This window comes from Tilletiaria anomala (assembly GCF_000711695.1).
Source record: "Tilletiaria anomala UBC 951 chromosome Unknown K437scaffold_40, whole genome shotgun sequence".
Classification (NCBI taxonomy): domain Eukaryota; kingdom Fungi; phylum Basidiomycota; class Exobasidiomycetes; order Georgefischeriales; family Tilletiariaceae; genus Tilletiaria; species Tilletiaria anomala.
This window is the reverse complement of record NW_013546982.1, coordinates 38,995-55,826: the sequence shown is the minus strand read 5'-3', so window position 1 is coordinate 55,826 and position 16,832 is coordinate 38,995. Positions and strand designations below refer to the sequence as shown.

The 16,832-nt window shown below is 60.5% G+C and overlaps 6 protein-coding genes across 6 annotated transcripts; 3 read left to right on the top strand and 3 right to left on the bottom strand.

Moving 5' to 3' along the window:
- Positions 1-80: 80 nt before the first annotated feature.
- K437DRAFT_246966 (DUF382-domain-containing protein) lies at positions 81-2,360 on the bottom strand. Its single transcript, XM_013387831.1, has 2 exons — positions 486-2,360; positions 81-410 (listed from the first exon to the last, which is right to left on the bottom strand). Exons 1-2 carry the CDS (start codon positions 2,184-2,186, stop codon positions 144-146), a joined length of 1,968 nt encoding a protein of 655 aa, XP_013243285.1. The 5' UTR covers positions 2,187-2,360; the 3' UTR covers positions 81-143.
- A 200-nt stretch (positions 2,361-2,560) lies between these two features.
- On the top strand, positions 2,561-6,294 carry K437DRAFT_274144 (uncharacterized protein). Its single transcript, XM_013387830.1, has 3 exons — positions 2,561-2,873; positions 2,961-5,520; positions 5,595-6,294. Exons 1-3 carry the CDS (start codon positions 2,838-2,840, stop codon positions 6,164-6,166), a joined length of 3,168 nt encoding a protein of 1,055 aa, XP_013243284.1. The 5' UTR covers positions 2,561-2,837; the 3' UTR covers positions 6,167-6,294.
- On the bottom strand, positions 6,287-10,692 carry K437DRAFT_274143 (uncharacterized protein). Its single transcript, XM_013387829.1, has 3 exons — positions 8,570-10,692; positions 7,052-8,489; positions 6,287-6,969 (listed from the first exon to the last, which is right to left on the bottom strand). Exons 1-3 carry the CDS (start codon positions 10,330-10,332, stop codon positions 6,394-6,396), a joined length of 3,777 nt encoding a protein of 1,258 aa, XP_013243283.1. The 5' UTR covers positions 10,333-10,692; the 3' UTR covers positions 6,287-6,393.
- A 640-nt stretch (positions 10,693-11,332) lies between these two features.
- On the top strand, positions 11,333-12,280 carry K437DRAFT_118883 (uncharacterized protein). Its single transcript, XM_013387828.1, has 3 exons — positions 11,333-11,606; positions 11,763-12,037; positions 12,114-12,280. The coding sequence occupies exons 1-3, from the start codon at positions 11,467-11,469 to the stop codon at positions 12,173-12,175; spliced, it is 477 nt and encodes a 158-aa protein (XP_013243282.1). The 5' UTR covers positions 11,333-11,466; the 3' UTR covers positions 12,176-12,280.
- K437DRAFT_118892 (uncharacterized protein) lies at positions 12,173-12,665 on the bottom strand. The gene has a single exon (XM_013387827.1). It carries the CDS (start codon positions 12,584-12,586, stop codon positions 12,311-12,313), a length of 276 nt encoding a protein of 91 aa, XP_013243281.1. The 5' UTR covers positions 12,587-12,665; the 3' UTR covers positions 12,173-12,310.
- A 1,306-nt stretch (positions 12,666-13,971) lies between these two features.
- K437DRAFT_224087 (uncharacterized protein) lies at positions 13,972-16,815 on the top strand (the record flags this gene model as incomplete). The annotated part of the gene is made up of 3 exons (XM_013387826.1): positions 13,972-14,254; positions 14,354-14,722; positions 14,810-16,815. 3 exons carry the CDS (start codon positions 13,972-13,974, stop codon positions 16,813-16,815), a joined length of 2,658 nt encoding a protein of 885 aa, XP_013243280.1.
- Positions 16,816-16,832: the final 17 nt, after the last annotated feature.

Genomic DNA, 16,832 nt, shown 5'->3' with positions numbered 1-16,832 from the left:
GAGAGATGGTCCCTCATACCAGTCGATGGCACCAATGAATTTCTCAGATGGCTGCACTCATAGATGGCAGCATGTGCTTGCTTACGTGGATAAGATATATTTGGAAGTGGCAGAACAAGTGAACAGAATAGCTACTTTGTGCATTACCGCTGCCGATCCCTACCGCCGCCGCCGCCGCCGCCATCCCTCCTCTCCTGCCTTCGCACCTCGGTCTGATGCCTCTTCCTCGCCAGCTCCTCCCTCAGCATGTCCATCTCTTCCCGGCTCGTGTCATTGACCGTGCCGCCATTGCGCGCCGCATGCACCCGCGCTTGCGCCTCATCGTACCGCCGCGCGATCTCTGCTTCCGTCAGGCCTTCTAGCTCCGCCGGGTCAAGCGCGACGTCGATGCCGTTTGCATGTGCTTTTCGCTGCGGACGGAAGACGTAGAGTGTCAAAAGCCGCATTTCAAATTCAAGAGAGTCACAGCTTTCCGACTTGCTCACCTTTGTACCCTTGTCTTCCTGGCCAAGTATTGGTGCAGCGCCAGAAGCAGAGGCCCCAGTGCCCACTCCAGCACCATAGACATCGTAACCCCTCTCGCTGCCCATGATCCCCCGAATAGCGGTCTGGCTCTCTGGGATGACCTGGTAGAGTTGCTTTGGCCCACCAAGGGCTGCCCCTGGCGGCGGTGGTGGTGGCCCGCCAGGTGCACGCCCCGCTGCTGCACGCTGGTCCTTCCGTAGCTCGATGAAAGCTGGCGTCTCCAAGCCAGGTGGGATGGTCGAATTGACCGACTCCATGCCGGACGGTGTCACCAAGCCGTCGAATGGCGCTTGCCCCCGGTCCTCAGAGTCTTCCTCGGTCTGGTCCTCTTGCTCATCTTGTTCCTCCTCCTCTTCTTCTTCCTCCTCTTCCTCCGCATCCTCTTCTGGCTCCAGCTCGCCCCAGATCTCCTTTTGCACGTCCTGCTCGAATTGGTCCGTGTTCGGCAAGCCATTTGACAAACCTGATCCGTCGCCAAAGACATCTCCATACAGAGGCCGCCCAAACGCATCCACCGGCGGCTGGCCCCAACCGCCTTGATGGAAGCCAAACTGCGCACCAGGAGGGATGGGCGTATTGAGCCCCGGAATCTTTAGGTGCGGGTACGATGGCGGCGGGCCGTACCGCTGCATCGCGATCAGCCATGGCGGTGGTGCGAGCGGCGGGATGGAGAGAGCCTCTTTAAGTTCGTCACTGAGATCTCCCGGTCGTCGCTCTTTGAACTTGGTCTCGAACTCTTTTCCTTCGTAGTAGATCTCGCCGTAGTTCGACATGGGCGGCTTGGTCTGGAAGCGGAAGAAGGCGTCGTGAAGCTTTTGGTAGTCGATATCGACTTTCCCCATCTTCGGCTGCACTCTTCCACGCGTTTGGGCCTTGAGTGTTTGGTCTGCCTCTCGTTCTCGCAGCGCGTCCTTGATGGTCGCGATACCCGTGTCGGCAATGTACGAAGGCAGTTGGAACGGCGGCTTCTCGATGCCGCGCTTGTTGCCTAGGTAGTCACGCTTCAGCGACCAGTGTGCTGGGACGGGCACAGTATTGCGGTAGGATTTGACGTGCACCAGCAGCCGTGGGTCGTTGGCGGTCACATCGACTCCTTCCACTACGTCTGGTTTCGCGACGAGTTGCTTTAGCTCGGCGACCGTCAATCGCTGAATTTTCTTTTGCTTCTTTTTCGATAGCGGCTTGTTTGCATTTTCGTGCTCTCGATCTGAGTCGTCTTCGTCAGAAAGATCCTCTTCGTCCGAATAGATGACCTGGCCTTTCCCTGATGGCTCGGTTCCCTGCTCCTCAGGTGTGTCTTCCGAAGCTTGTGCAAATCGTTGCAGGATGCTGCCAAAGTGCTTCCGCATTTCTTCATCCATCTCCGGGGCATCAAGTATTGAGGCTGGTGCATCTGGTTCAGCAGTATCTGCAACGGCTGAGTCACCTTCCTGAGCATCGGCCTCGCCGATTTTCTGGCTCGGTGCGGCTGCAGCTGAAGATGTTGCTGTGGCATGGCCAGCACCAGCAGCCTTCTCTTCCTTCTTTTTGGCCCTGCGGCGAGCGGCTTTGCCGAGCTTGGCGCCATTTGCATTCTTTAAACTGCCGTTCGCAGTAGCTGCATGGATTCCCGCATTCCCATTGGGAAGTGGGTTCTTGCTGCTGGAGGCTACTGCCGACATCTTTGCGTGAGGCCGTGCGCGGGCAGGCGGGCTGCACGACGGATTACTCTCCTCTTGCGTGCGCACGAAGCGGTCTCTATCCGCAGCTCAGTCTGGGCGACAGCTCGTTGTGCTGGCTACAATGCTACTGCACGATGCTGCTGCTTTCTGCGGCTGGATGAGTGCTACTTTCAGGGCTTACGCTAGGTATATATATATATATATATACTCATGACGCAGCTAGTATTTGACCAGGCCAACATATTGACTGTATGCCCGCCAGCACACACTGCCAGTGGTCGCCACTCCCATCACACCACTCGCCAAATTTTCGCGCGGCCCTTCTGACCTTCTCAGCATACTTTTCTCTTTCGTCCTCTTCCTTGCTTCTTTCCCGACCACTCCTCACCAAGTCCTTGCCCCGGCTCACCGACAAAGGCCTTCTCTGCTCAGTTCGACAGACGGACAGAGTGTCTTCAGCGTACATCAGCCGCAGTCAATCGCCCTGATCGCAAAAGAAGCACTTTGCAGACGGCCGATCTCCCACCCCTCTCCAGTGACCATCTTTGCCCAACAAGGACTTTCTTTGACTTCATCGCCCCGAAGCCTACAGGCAAAGTACGCGAGCAAACACGACCTTCAAGGATCAAAGTAAAACAAACGAAAGCCAATATGCCGCCCGTTGCGAGACCCGACACGGTGCTCAAGGTGAGAAGCGCGTCTTCTGAGCGTTCTGGCGGCACGCTCGCTTGATAAGAACCCACTGACATTTCCATACCACGATGTATTCGACAGCGCGCCGAGGAGCTGATTGGCGTCGGCCAGTCGCAGGCTGCGCTGCAAGCACTTCACGACATTTTCACCTCGCGTCGCTTCAAGCAGACGCCGCTCTCCTCGCTCGAGCCTATCGTCCTGCGCTTCATCGACCTCTGCGTTGAGCTTAAGCGCGGTCGCACCGCCAAGGATGGCCTCGTTCAGTACAAGAATGCCTCGCAGAACTCTAACCCTGCTAGCATCGAGCTCGTCATCAATCACTTCCTCAAGCTCGCCAACCAAAAGGTCGTCGAGGCGCAAGAGAAGGCCAACCACGTCACCGGCGGCGCGTTGACGCAGGATGACGCTGCTGCCGGTGAAGGCGGCGAAGCAGCCGCCGAGGCTGAGGTCGACGATCTCGAGGAGAGCGAGACGCCTGAGTCAATGTTGCTTGGGTCTGTCAGTGTGGAGGAGAGCAAGGACCGTACGGACCGCGTGCTCGTCACGCCTTGGCTCAAGTTCCTCTGGGAGGCCTACCGCACTGCCCTCGACATTCTCAAGAACAATGCTCGTCTCGAGCTGCCGTACCAGCAGGTCGCTCACCAGGCCTTGAAGTTCTGCTTGACCTACCAGCGCAAGACGGAGTTCAGGCGTCTATGCGAGCTCATGCGCAACCACTTGCAAAACGTGTCTCGCTTCGGACAACACAACAATGCCATTAACCTCACTGATGCTGACACGCTCCAGCGCCACCTCGACACCCGCTTCGCCCAACTCAACAGCGCAGTCGAGCTTGAGCTTTGGCAGGAGGCCTTCCGCAGCGTCGAAGACGTCCATAATTTGCTCACCACCGCCAAAAAGGCGCCCCGGCCGACGATGATGGCAAACTACTACGAGAAGCTCGCACGCATCTTCCTCGTCAGCGACAATGCCCTCTTCCACGCCGCCGCTTGGAACAGGTACTACAGTCTGGCCAGGCTCAGCGGCAAGTCGGACGACGAGCAGGCCAAGATCGCGTCGTACGTCTTGCTCAGCGCCCTCGCTGTGCCTGTCATCTCAAGCAGTGCGCCCGGCACTGGCAACCTCAACCGCGTGAAGACCGACTTTTTGCAAGGGGATGTTGAGGGGCGGTCTCGCACCGGCCGTCTGACGGCGCTGCTCGGTCTTCAGCGCACGCCTACGCGCGCTGGCTTGCTGAAGGAGGCGCTCATGCGCAACGTCCTCAAGAAGGCGCTACCGGAGATCCGCGAGCTGTACCACATGCTCGAAGTCGAGTTCCACCCACTTAGCATCTGCGCCAAGATACAGCCGATCATCGCCAAGCTCGCCGCAGACCAAAGCGGAATGGGTCGCTACGTCAAGCAGCTCCACTCGGTCATCCTCACCCGGCTCTTCCAGCAGCTCAGCCAGGTGTACGACAAGGTCAAGCTTACCAAGGTCATGGACCTTGTCTCTCCCTTTGAGGCACCGTACAACTACACGGCGGCCGATATTGAACGATTCGCTCTCAACGCCTGCAAGCGCGGCCATCTAAACATCAGCATCGACCACCTCGAAAAGGCCATTACGTTCCAGGACGACGTTTTCCAGACCGACTTGCACCCCTCTTCGCAGCCCAGCGCCAGCGGAGGCTCCTCCTTCTCGGCCAACGCGGCCATTGAGGCGGACAGCGTCCGCCTGCAGAGCACGCCGTCGGAGCTGGTTCGCACGCAGCTCCAGCGCCTTGCGTACACACTCGATACGACTATCAAGGTCATTGATCCCACCATCGTTGAAATCGCCACCAGGGCCAAGCGTGAGGCCTTCGCACACGCCATCGCCGTCGCGGACCAGGAGCACCGCGCTGCCGTCGCGCGCAAGGCCATCCTCGCGCGCAGGAAGGAGCTGCTGACCGAAAAGGCCGCTGCGCGTGAGAAGGACGAGGCAGTCGCCCGCGCCGAGCGCGCCAGGGCCGCGGCCGAGGCCGAGCGTAAGCGCATTGAAGAGGAGAACCGCCGCCGTGAGCAGGAGCGCATCAAGAAGGAGCTCGAGGCCGTGCGCGTCGAAGAAGCGCGCAAGATGGCACAGAATCTCAAGGAGCGCGGCGGTCTCAAGCTTGAAGACGCCGAGATTGCCAACCTGGATACGGACCAGCTCGTGCAGATGCAGGTCGAACAGATTGAAAAGGAGAAGCGCGATCTCAACGAGCGTCTGCGTGTCATCCATCGTCGTATGGATCACATAGAACGTGCCTACCGTCGCGAGGAGATTCCCTTGCTCGGCGAGGACTACGAGCGCCAAAAAGCCGTGGACCTGCAGTTCTACAACGCCTCGCACACGACACTGCTGCAGGCCGCCAAGGAGAAGCACGAGCACGACGTCGAGGTCAAGAAGCGCCTGATTAAGATCCTACCCGACTACAAGGTCCTTCGCGCAGAGCTCGAGGAAAAGCGGAAGGAGGAGATCAGCCAGAAGAAGGCAAAGGCGCAGAAGATGATCGAGAAGGAGAAGGCAAAGAGGAAGGCGGCTGCCATCCAGGCTCGCAAGGACGAGATTGCGCGCGCCGAAGAGGAGGAGCGGCTCCGCGTCCTGGAGGAGGAGCGTGAGCGCAAGCGTGCAGAGGGTGAGTTCTCGCTTGTTCAAGCTATTGGTATGCTGGCAAGATTGCTAAACTTGTTCGCTTGTTGTGGTCTGCAGAGGAAGCTCGGCGCGAAGAAGAACGCAAGGCAGAGGCTGCTCAGAAGGCCGAAGCCGAGGCGGCAAGACGGGCCGAGCGCGAGGCCGAGCGCCGAAAGCTGGACGAGATTGCCGAAAAGCAGCGCCAGAGGGAGCGCGAGGCGGAAGAGCGATTGTTGGCCAAGCGCGAAGAGGAACGGCGTCGCGGCGCTGGCAGCGGCTCCAGCACTCCAAGCACTGGCGGCGCGTGGCGACCAACGCGGGCTTCAGCGACGGCCACGCCGGATTCACGAGATGAGCCATCAGCTGGCCCACCGCTGTTCGGCAATGGTGGCGGTTGGAGAGAAAAGGCTGCGGCAAAGGCTCAGCAAGGTGGCACATCAACCCCTGCGACCAATGGCTCTTCCACGCCCCCAAGAGTGTCGGCGGACAGCAGTCCGGTGCCGACTGGGCGCACATCCGCAGCAGGTGCTCCCGACGCAGCGTCTAAGCCTAGCGTCTACCGCCCGGGCGCGTTCGCAGCCCGTAAACTTGGCTCAGGCCCCTCTTGGCGCGAAAGGGAGGCTGCCAAGCAACAGGCCGACAGCAAGTAGACGTCGAGGCGCGCTCTGCTCCGATTCTTCTTATGCACCGATCCCACAAAAGTGTCCAGACGACGACATCCATACAGTTCTGTACTCCAGCATGTTCCCTTCCAATAACTATGCCTGCTTGAGAAATTATTTGCTTTCCATTCCATGATGCTGCTAGTACAAGTGATGAACAGTAGTGTTCGAGGTTGCAATTTCAGATACGAGCAGATGCTATGCAATTCCCGACGTTAGCATTCGATCCTTTGCCCTTGCTCTGCCAGTTCGATTCTTAGTCCAAGTTGCAGCTCGCTTTCATTCTCTCTCAGCTCTTCGAGTATACGGTGCTGCATGCTGCGCGGGTCGATGATCCTCGGGCCGACATTCACACTGGCACCCGAGGCGGCACTACGTCGCCTCTCAGCAGCCGCGTCTTCTCCGTTTGCCGAAGGAGCGGGCGCTTGGAAGGATGGGAACAGAGCAGTCTTGATGTGGATGACGACAACGGAGAGCCCTTCCAGGATGCCCTTGAGCTCCTCGTCCGTCGCTTGCATCTGTGCGCGCGCGGCGCTAGCACTCGGTGGGATGGGCGCCATGTCGTTGACAAGGCTGTTGGACCCTAGCTCCTGCTCGGCCTGCGGATCGAGCGAGTTGCCGAGTCCGTTCGTGCCGCGGTACGCAGCGGTCTGCTCGAGCAGCCGCATTCGCTGCCAGGCCGACTCGAGCTTCTTGCGCTCGACGAGCACACAGCGTGCCAGCGCACGCATCTCGTCGAAGAGGTGGTTGACAGAGAGATGACCGTAGAGGAATTTTGTCGGATGCGATGCCTTCAGGTAAACACACAGTCCGCAAGGGTTAGCGAACCAGCGCAGGCAGGTAGGCTCCCACCTTGTCCCTCGAGCAACTCACAGGAAAAGAGCACTCCAGGAAGATGGTGTTCAGCACTCCCTGTACAAATTTGGCAGCGGCGTGCCTCCACACCTCCATGTTGCGAGGATACTTGCTGATACTGTCTGGTTCAACATCGCCAAAGAACAGCACCTCCTTGCCAGTCCGGTGATTCTTGATGAAGAATGCTGTACTGTCCAACGATGGCGGCGAGATTTGGCGCGCTTGCGCTTGAGACTGCGCTTGTGCCTGTAACTGCGGCTGCATAGCCGTCGTAGGCCCTGTCCCCGTGCTTGCTGTGCCGGCTGTAGACCCTACGTTGAACTTTGGGCTGGAGGCTCCCGAGTCGGACAAGCCGCTTGGCTTGCAGGATGAACTGCTGAGAGCAGGCGAGCCCGAACCACCAGGAGCATCGCCGCCACCTCTCAATGCCGGTCCTGCTTCCGAACCAGCATTGCCTCCGGAGGTCGCGCTCGGATGGGTCGGGCCGACATGCAGCGAAGAATGCTCGAACGTCTGCTGCCGCCGCCGCGCAGCTGCGACTTCGGACCCAGCCGCGGTGCGTGGCCGTCGCGACACCTTGCGCAGTGGCTGCGCACCAAGACTGACACCCAGGCGCTGACTCATCTTTTCCGAGAGAGCCGACGTGTGCAGCTGCTGCGGTTGCTCTTGCTGCGCTTGGACGGGCGGAATATATGTCGATGTTGATGTTGATGCTGCTGCCGCGGCTTGTGCGCTTTCGGCGGCGCCAAGCTGCTTGCCTTCGTCGTCAGCCACAGCAGCGCCAGGCGAGATTAGGCTCGTCTTCCTCTTGCCTCCATCTGCCTGCTGCAGAACAAAGTCTGCACCAGCGCCATTCCCAGCTGAGGTCCCCACCGCTTTGCCCTGCGCACTTCCGCTCCCTCCACTACCACTACCGTCACCACTGCTGCCGCTGCTGCGCCCTTGGCGAGCAGAGCTCCCACTTGTCCCTGACGCGCGCTTGAGCCACGTGCCTTCCTCAGCCGGCGCGAACGGGCTGGTGAAGAAGAGCTTCTCACCCGGCGAAGTCGGTCTTGCTTGCAACGCTGTGCTGGCCCCCGATGCCGACGTCGAGGCGGAGGCAAGGGGATAGTGCAGCACGGCATTGGACAGTGGCAGGCTGTAGCGCTTCGTTGCCCTGCCGGCGTGGCCACCTGTGCCGAACGCCAGTGGCGCAGCAACGCCCCCGCCGCCTAGGACGTCGCTGAAGCCGAACGCGCCAAACGCAGCCATACCAATATCCATCGAGGGATGGTGCAATGCTATACCGCCACCAACACCACCAGCGCCACCAGTGCTGGTGGCGCCGCCAGCTGCACCTGCTGGGGCGGCAGGTGGAGCAGGCGGGGAAACGTTCTGGTTCAGGCCGTGTGAGAGGGCGAATGGCTGAATGGAGAGGACGCGCGACAGAATCCAAGTCGGCTTGAGCGGCTGCAGCCTGCATGAAGGGTGACATTCAGGCTGCCCGTTCAGCACACAAAGCAAGGGGACACAGGGGGAAGGGCGTATAGTACTCACACTTTCAGCCTGTACACGCCGACGGAGTCATCCTCCTCTTCCTCCTCCTCTGTCCCGTCCTCCATATCGCCCGCGGCGCTGCCATTCTTGCCGCCGGGAGTGTCAGGAGCGGCATCCTCGCGGGGCTCCCAACGGGCGAGTTTGGGCCAGATGAATCCGTCGAACATACCCTTGATGTTGCCGAGCGTTCCGCGTGTGCCCCAGACCATCTTTGTGCCGGGGAGCGACGCACACCCGAGGACCATGCCGGCGATGTGGTCGAGGTGCGCATGTGTGATGACGAAGCCGGTGATGCACGACGCGAGGAAGCCGGCACGTAGTGCCGGGTCTGAGAACGGAAAAAGGATGCTCGAAGGGTGGAACGCCGGCCCTGGCGGGGCGTACGGCGCGCAGAGCGCGTCGTTCGAGTCTGACTCGGAGCCTTCTGCATCATCAGCAGCACCTGGACTTGCCGCGCTCGGATCGAGATGTAGCGTGGCTGCATCGGGGGTAAGCGTGTCCTCCCCGTCCACATTTTCCTCGTCTTCCTCCTGCCCCCACAGTTCCCCGTCATCCTCTGCCGCACGGCCTCCGCGATTAGGCAGGTCCTCCGGCTGCGGCTGCGAGCAGATGCGCGCCAAAGCGCCGAGGAAGGACCCGCCCTCTATGACCACGCACGAGCCTTTAAATTCCGGACTCTCCTCTTCCTCTTGTTCTACTTCTTCTCGCTGAGCATCATCCTGCCCCTCCTCTGCAGCCTCTGGAATGCCCATCGTGGCCACCTTGCCCTTCACGCTGGCGGACGAGGTCGATGATTTGCGCCGCGTAGCGCTGCCGATGCCGGTGGCGCCCGGGATCCACGGCGCATCGCCGGGCTTGAGCAGGTAGCACGAACAGTCGCTCTCAAGTGGCCCCCCCCCGACGCCGAGGCAGATGAACGTGAACGACGGCGCTTGGCCCCTTTGCGCTCTGCGGGTCGCCTTGTTGAAGGCTTGCCCTCGCCCTCGCTCTCTCCCTCGTGCTGGTGCTGTCAATGATGCTGACGAAGGATGGAGTTCCGCATACTGCATCGCCGTGCGCGTTACAATGCCTTGCGGCGGATGGAAGAGATTGATGTGCCTAGGAATGCGTTTGCGCTGAAAGTAGTAGTAGCCCTGCTGTTCGCCTGCGCCGCTGCTCGCGCTCGAGCTCGAGCTCAATAACGGGCCGCTTCCGGACGCGCGGCTCTTCCATCGACGAGGCTCGGAGGCGGCGAGGGACATGGGGCTTCTGTTGATCGTGTTGCCGGTGACGCTCGGCTCCTTGACGGTAGATGGGAAGCCGGAGGAGGCGCTGGGCTGCGACGCAAATGCTGAAGACGCGGACGTGGATGTCCTCGGAGGCAGGAGCAGCACACTGTGTTTTGGCTCCTGCGCTTGCCGTGAGAGTGCTGGTGCTTGCTGTGTGTGAGAATGCGCCGAGCAAAAATCATCTGCTTCCTCGTCGTCGTTGTCGTCATCCTCAGCATGATCGGATCCGCCTTCCACCTGTTCATGACCGCACCGGACTGGCGGCATCATGGCTGCATGCGCATGGATGGACGTCAAAGACGCAGGGAGGAACAAGCGCGCTGAGGTGGTCGACGACGCGCCGCCAGGGTGCGCGCTGGAAGACGAGGCAGAGCTTGAGATGGCGATGGAGCTCGTTCGCGGGCCGGGATTCGGGTTCGGGCTCAGCTTGAGCGCCGGCGAAGACGAGGAGGGCGAGGGAGAGTGCGAAGTGGAGGAGGGGTAGGGTGGTGGCATGTTTGCGGGTTGCTTGCCGGGATGGCGATTCCTTGGTATTTTTGCTGTTGTTGTTGTTTCTGGTCTTCCCTTTTTGCATCCAGCGCTCTCAGTCTCGCCCTTTCCTGCGCTGCTTCTGTTGCTTTGGACCTCGCGCCGCTTGCACACTCTGCGAGACGCTGAACGATGTCCTTGTGCAGGCCACTGGCACGACGAGCACGAGACCACGCGTGGTGCACACCGCCAATCGCTGGATCGCGGAATACGAGCACAGACAGGATTTGACTTGCGCGCTCGCAGCGCAGCGCAGCGCGGATGCCGATGGGGGCGGTCAGCTGTTTGTATGAATGAAGATGGCGTCAGGGTGTGTGTGCGGTTTGCTTCTATGGCTCTGATCAACAACGGTTGGGCGGGTCAGGTTGGATAAGGTCTTTTTTGTTCGCGTGTGTCGCGGGCGGCCCAGCTAGCCACAGCCGCGCACCGCGAGGATCGCGCCAGAGGGCAAAGGAAGGCGTTCCATTTGCTGTCAAGCAAGTGTGGACGCGGGGGCTGGCATTGTCTACTTCGGCTATTGGCAGACATTTCTTACACACTCCTTCCACAGAGATTGTATCTATTATCTATCATCTTCATCACTGTCTCGGGGCGCAGACACAAAATAATATGCTCCGACAAAGGGACAAGCAAGGATTCATTCAGGTCCTCAGCTGCACAAGGCTCTGATCTTGTTGGATCAAGGTGGATTTGTTCAGACGCACCGTACCAAGGTAGGGGTATTGATGAGAGACGGTTTGATCATTCATGGCGGCTGCTGAATACGCAGCCCCGTCCTGGAAATATCCTTTGCAAGCCCCAAAACCCGTTCCACGGCCAAGAGCGGTGCGCATGTACACTTGCACCTTCTTATGGTGAAAGTGCACATCAGCTGAGCATTGTCCCGTCAAATGGCCATATAGAAAGAGGTAAAGGGGAGTCTGATCCTCAGCCTCCACAAGATGCTATCCTGGACATCAACATGGGGCTGATTTGAGCGGCAGCCGAAGCTTGTTCCAGCATAGAACGAGTGGCGATGGTGTAATGGATGGGACTCTTCCTTCCTTGCCCACCTCGACCAGGTGAGCAGGGATCGCATCAACTTGATCAAGCTGGGCAAAGATGAGAGGGCACGTGCTTGTTCCGAGCAGTGCGTTGTTGGGCGCCAGGAATGGCCTGCCCACGAGGAAAAGTCTGTTCTGTGGGTGTCTGCCGACAACGCCACAGCACACTGGTTGGCGTGACCAAAGGCTCACTGCCAGGTAAGGTGCCGTAGTTGTTGCGAGATTCTCTGACCCAAACGATTCCTTTGCACCACACGCCCTAGAGCGTCAGCCCGAGTCGCTTGACTAGTGCGCGTGGTATAAAGGAATCGTTTGCGCCAGTGTCTATGCCGATAGTGACACGATGTCGCCCAGCATTGCCTCGCAAGAGAAACATCTAGTGCCTAGCTGGCTAGGGCGGGTAGGAACGAGGGCCTGTTGGCGCTTGACCCGTCTGCCCTCTTCGTCGTCACTAGTGATGCTACCGCCCATCTCGGCCCGAGTATCAACCTTTGCGTCTACACTATGTCGAAAGGTCCTCCGGCTTGCAGGCGTCACCTCCTCTCTTTCGACGGCCGACTACGCCCAAGCTGACGAACAGCCGGGGAGGACCATCCAGACATTTAAACCTACCTGCGCCGCTTCCTTGCGTATGATATGATCGACTGGCCGGACCAACTACTCTTGCAACGATTGCTTACCACTGCGCTGTGTACGCTACAACAGGACAGAGACGCTTCTTCATTCTATTTGGTGGCTTGCTCTCCTCTGCCGCACGTGCTAGATAACTGGCGCAAGCAGATGCGGGGGCAGAAGCAACAGGAGGCCCGATTTGGATCAAGAATGGGACTGGTAGAACGCACAGCTACAGACGCTACAGATGATCCGCTTCTGCTCATCGACCTGGTAGGGGCCCCTGTGGCCTATATGATCTGGGACGCGAATATATATATATATATATATACAAGTTTGACTTGAATCGAAAAGAAAACAACATTCACACGAAAAAGGCTAGTGATATGGATTGAGAGCAGGAACCATCTAAATTCTGAGACCCGCTTGATGGGCCCTCGCGCATTGGGGACGGAAGAGGAAGTGTTTCCGATCGTTCCGTACATACTTTTGTGGGCACATGACGGGTTGCGAAAGCATGCTGGCTGTGGTGATCCACGGCCGTCAGCCAGGATATGCATGTACATGCGCCAGAAAAGGCTGGCTTGGTCGTGTTTGACCGTGGGCGGCAAGTGTCGGGCCGAGGGTTGTGCGAGTTGGGACCAAGTGGTGGTCCCTGGGGTGCTTGGCGAGAGAGCGATCAACCCTTCGCTTCTCTTTCGCTCCTCTCCCTTTCTGCCCTTGTGCGGTGTGATATGATATGCATGGCTGATGAATGTGGGCTTTTTGCGGGCGTCTGCGCCCTCAACATTTTTCGCTGAGAACACTGTCACCTTGACCACACTGGCGCGCGGCAGGGTGGCGGAGCGGAACTCCCGCTGCTACTTGATGTATATGCATACCATAAAGAACAGGACAGGACGTCTATCAGGTGGAGTAAGGGGGTTGCGGGGCGAGACGGATGCATTCGCTTCTTACAACTTCCTGCGCAACGACCACGGCGACGGCTGCCGACCAGCACCACTCGCGACTCATTGCCCAACAGCCCCCCGCCAGCCAGCCAATAGGGCCAGCCACACGCTGTGGATCGACGCACGCGCTCCCCGTCTCCAGCCCCATCCCCGCTGGCATCGTTCGTTCCAGGCAGCTGGCACATGGCAGCATCCTCTCGCTTCAGGTCTCCTGCTGAGCCGAGCCAAGTATAGATTTCCTTCTAGTCCAGAAGGTTTACTCGCACGGGCTGCCGCCAAAAAGGGACAAGGAGGGCAGGGCACGTGAGAAGAAACGCCGGTCCCGCCATTCGTCAGTCTTGGCGCGATCTTCTTCGTCCTCCTCAGCAGCACACATACCGCAATCCACCCACGCACCTACCGACTGCGATCCTCACATGACGAGCCCGCAAATCAACTCGAACGCTGCTGCTGCCCGCGCTAAACTGCACACCGACTCCGATTCGTCCGCGTCGCCCAGCCTTGCGCAGCGACCGGACCTCGAAGCGCAGGCGATCGAGCACATGCACCAGCAGCAAGAGCAAGAGCAAGAGCAAGAGCAAGCGCAAGCACGGGACGCACAGGACCAAGCACTTGGCGCGCCTCCCTCTACCGCTGTCGCACCCCAGCCGGCGGCGACTACAACGACGCTCGGCGCTCCGCCCCACCGGTTCTCGCGCTCACAAGCCCCGCGCCACCTACCCTCGTTCGGCCCGGCGCACGGCAGTGGCGCCTTTTCGTCCTCCTCTATTTCAACGGCAGCGCCAGCACCATCGTCCACCTCGGCGCAGCACCTGAGCCAGAGCCACGGCCACGGGCTGAACCGTTACACGCTCCCAGGCGACCCACCGCGCCTGCGGGAGACGCTGCGTGACCTGCAGCGCCTGCTGCACTCACTGCCGCTGCCTGCGTCGCTTGTTCGTCTGCTCGTCCCTCGCGCTGGCGCCCGTGCGCTCGGCCGTGTACTTGCCGCGCGCGGCATCATGGCGTCCAACGCAGTGTTCGATCTCGCGCTTCTCTTCTGGCGCCTGATCATCAACATCTTCTTCCGCTCCATCCAGCCGCGTGGCAGCTGGCGCATCCCCCGCGAGGGCGCCGGCGGGCCGCTCATCTTCGTCGCCGCACCGCACCACAACCAGTTCCTCGACCCGCTCCTGCTCGCCAGCGAGGTACGCCGCGCCAGCGGCCGCCGCGTCGCCTTTCTTACCGCCGAGAAAAGCCTCAAGCGCCCGCTCATTGGCGCCGCCGCGCGCCTCATGCACAGCAGTGCGTATCTTTCTCCCACTCTTCCCCGTCGAAGGATGGCCACTGACCACGGACTGCGGATGCAATGTCTTTCTTCTCCCTGTCTACCCCCTCCTGCAGTCCCCGTCGCGCGCGCAGCGGACTCCGCCAAGCCCGGCGCGGGCACAATCACGCTCTCACCATCGGACCCATTGCTTGTGCTCGGGCGCAACGGCACGCAGTTCACCACGCAGCTCCAAGTCAAGGGCCAGCTCGTCCTGGGTAAAGAGTACGGCAGCGCCAACGCCGAGGTCGTCGAGGTGCTCAGCGATAGTCAGGTGCGCATCAAGAAGGAGTTCAAGGATGCACCCGGAAAGAAGCCTGTCCGCGATGCGCTCGCTGGAGACGGGTCCACCTACACCGTCCTGCCGTTCGTCGACCAGACGCAGATGTACGCCAAGGTGTACGAAAAGCTCGCCAAGGGCGGCAGCCTCGGCATATTTCCTGAAGGTGCGTACCCTGCTCGTGTGAGCGGTAGCGCTCGAAAATCAGATGCCTGACGCAGCCATTCTCGGTCCCTTCTTCACTCTGCCGCAGGCGGCTCGCATGACCGCACGGACTTGCTCCCGCTGAAGGCGGGTGTCGTCATCATGGCCCTCGGCGCGATGGCTGCCAACCCTGGCCTCAAGGTGCGCATCGTCCCTGTCGGGCTGTCCTACTTCCACCCGCACCGCTTCCGCTCGCGCGCCGTCATCGAGTTTGGCGCGCCGCTCGACGTACCGGCGGAGATGGTCCAGCTTTTCGACCAGGGCGGCGACGGCAAGAAGAAGGCTGTCGCGCAGATGATGGATATCGTCTTTGACGGGCTCAAGAGTGTCACCGTCCGTGCGCCAGACTACGAGACGCTCATGGTCATCCAAGCTGGCCGACGGCTCTACACCCCGCCAGGCCACCACGCCAGCCTCGGACAGGTCGTCGAGCTGAACCGCCGCTTCATCCTCGGCTACCTCCAGTTCCAGCACGAGCCGCGCGTGCAGAAGGTCAAGGAAGACGTCATGCGCTATAACGCCAAGCTGCGCTACGCTGGTCTTCGCGACCACCAGGTCGAGCGTGCCACGCGCGCCGGCTGGCGCTCCCTCGGCCTGCTCGCCTACCGCATCTTCCTGCTCGGCATGTGGGGCGGCCTCGCGCTCCCCGGCGTCGTCCTCAACTCGCCCATCTTCATCCTCGCCAAGAGCATCTCTGTGCGCAAGGCGAAGGAGGCTCTCGCAGCGAGCCAGGTCAAGCTCAAAGGCAGAGATGTGCTTGCCACGTGGAAGGTTCTTGTCTCGCTCGTCGTCGCGCCCGTGCTGTACACCGTGTACGCCGGCTGCGCCACGTACCTCGCCCACCGCTACCAGCTGCCCTGGAAGCAGCAAATGCTCATGCCGCTCTATGTCATGGCCGCACTGCCCGCCATCGCATACTCGACGCTCAAGTTTGGCGAGGTCGGCATCGACATCTACAAGTCGCTCCCTCCGCTCTTCATCTCCCTCCTACCCGGCAATCACAAGGTGATCATGGAGCTGCAGCAGATGCGCGCACACCTCAGCACCGAGATCCACGCGCTCATCGAGGAGTTCGCCCCGCAGGTTTGGGAAGACTTTGAGTCGAGCCGCCTGCTCAGCGCACCGAGCGCCAGTGCGCAGCCCGGCGTCGACAAACCCTCCTCCGCCACGTCCAGCGCACCTGGCGTCGATAGCCCTCTGTCTCACCCGCTCGCCTGGGTCGATGAGCGCCTCTTTGGCTGGGGCACCAAGAAGCAAAAGCGCAGCAGGAAATCCGCTGCCTCCGCCGCAGTCGCTGCCGCGGGCGACACCGCCGGTGCCACGCGAGAGATCCCCTCCGCCGAGCCGCGCAAGAGCGAGAAGGCCAGTATCTCTGAAGAGGAGCGCAAGCTGCGTGAGCAGTTCAAAGCCGTCCTTGCGCCATCTGACGAGGACGATGCTGTCACGCACTCCGGCTTTACTACCAGCGCTGAAGCTAGCGAATTTGGCGACGACAACGGTGACGAGGAGCACGACGACGGTGACTACGAAACCGTCTTCCGCATGCTCAACCCAAGCACCTGGATGGGTGGCGGCCATAGCGCCAGCAATGCCTCCTCGCGCCGCAGCTCCCGTTCCCGCACACGCAGCAGGAGCGGTAGCGGCGCCGGCTCCTTTGCCGAGAAACGCAATCGCTCTGATAACAACCTGCGCGATCTTATCATGTCGCCCACCGAGCAGCGCAGCAATCCACTCGTCGCAGGCGGCGGCTCATACACCGGCCGCTCCTCTGCGCTGCAGCAGCAGGGCCAGGGTGCTGGGGTGGCCGCGCAGCGCCGTGCCCGCACGCACTCGCTACAGGAGATCATCTCCGCTGAGGACCTCAAGAACCAAGGCGACGCGTCGCGCCAGCTCAACTTCTCCGGCGCGTCCACCGTCCTCGAGACGCAGGCTGCTGGGCACGCTGGCCTCAATGGCAGCGGCGCCAAGCACGACCACAACAGGCGCCCGCCTCTTGCGGACATGCAGAAAGCTTCCGAGACGCCACCCGGTGCCGCTTCGCCCAGACAGCAATGAAGATTAGCCTTGTACCT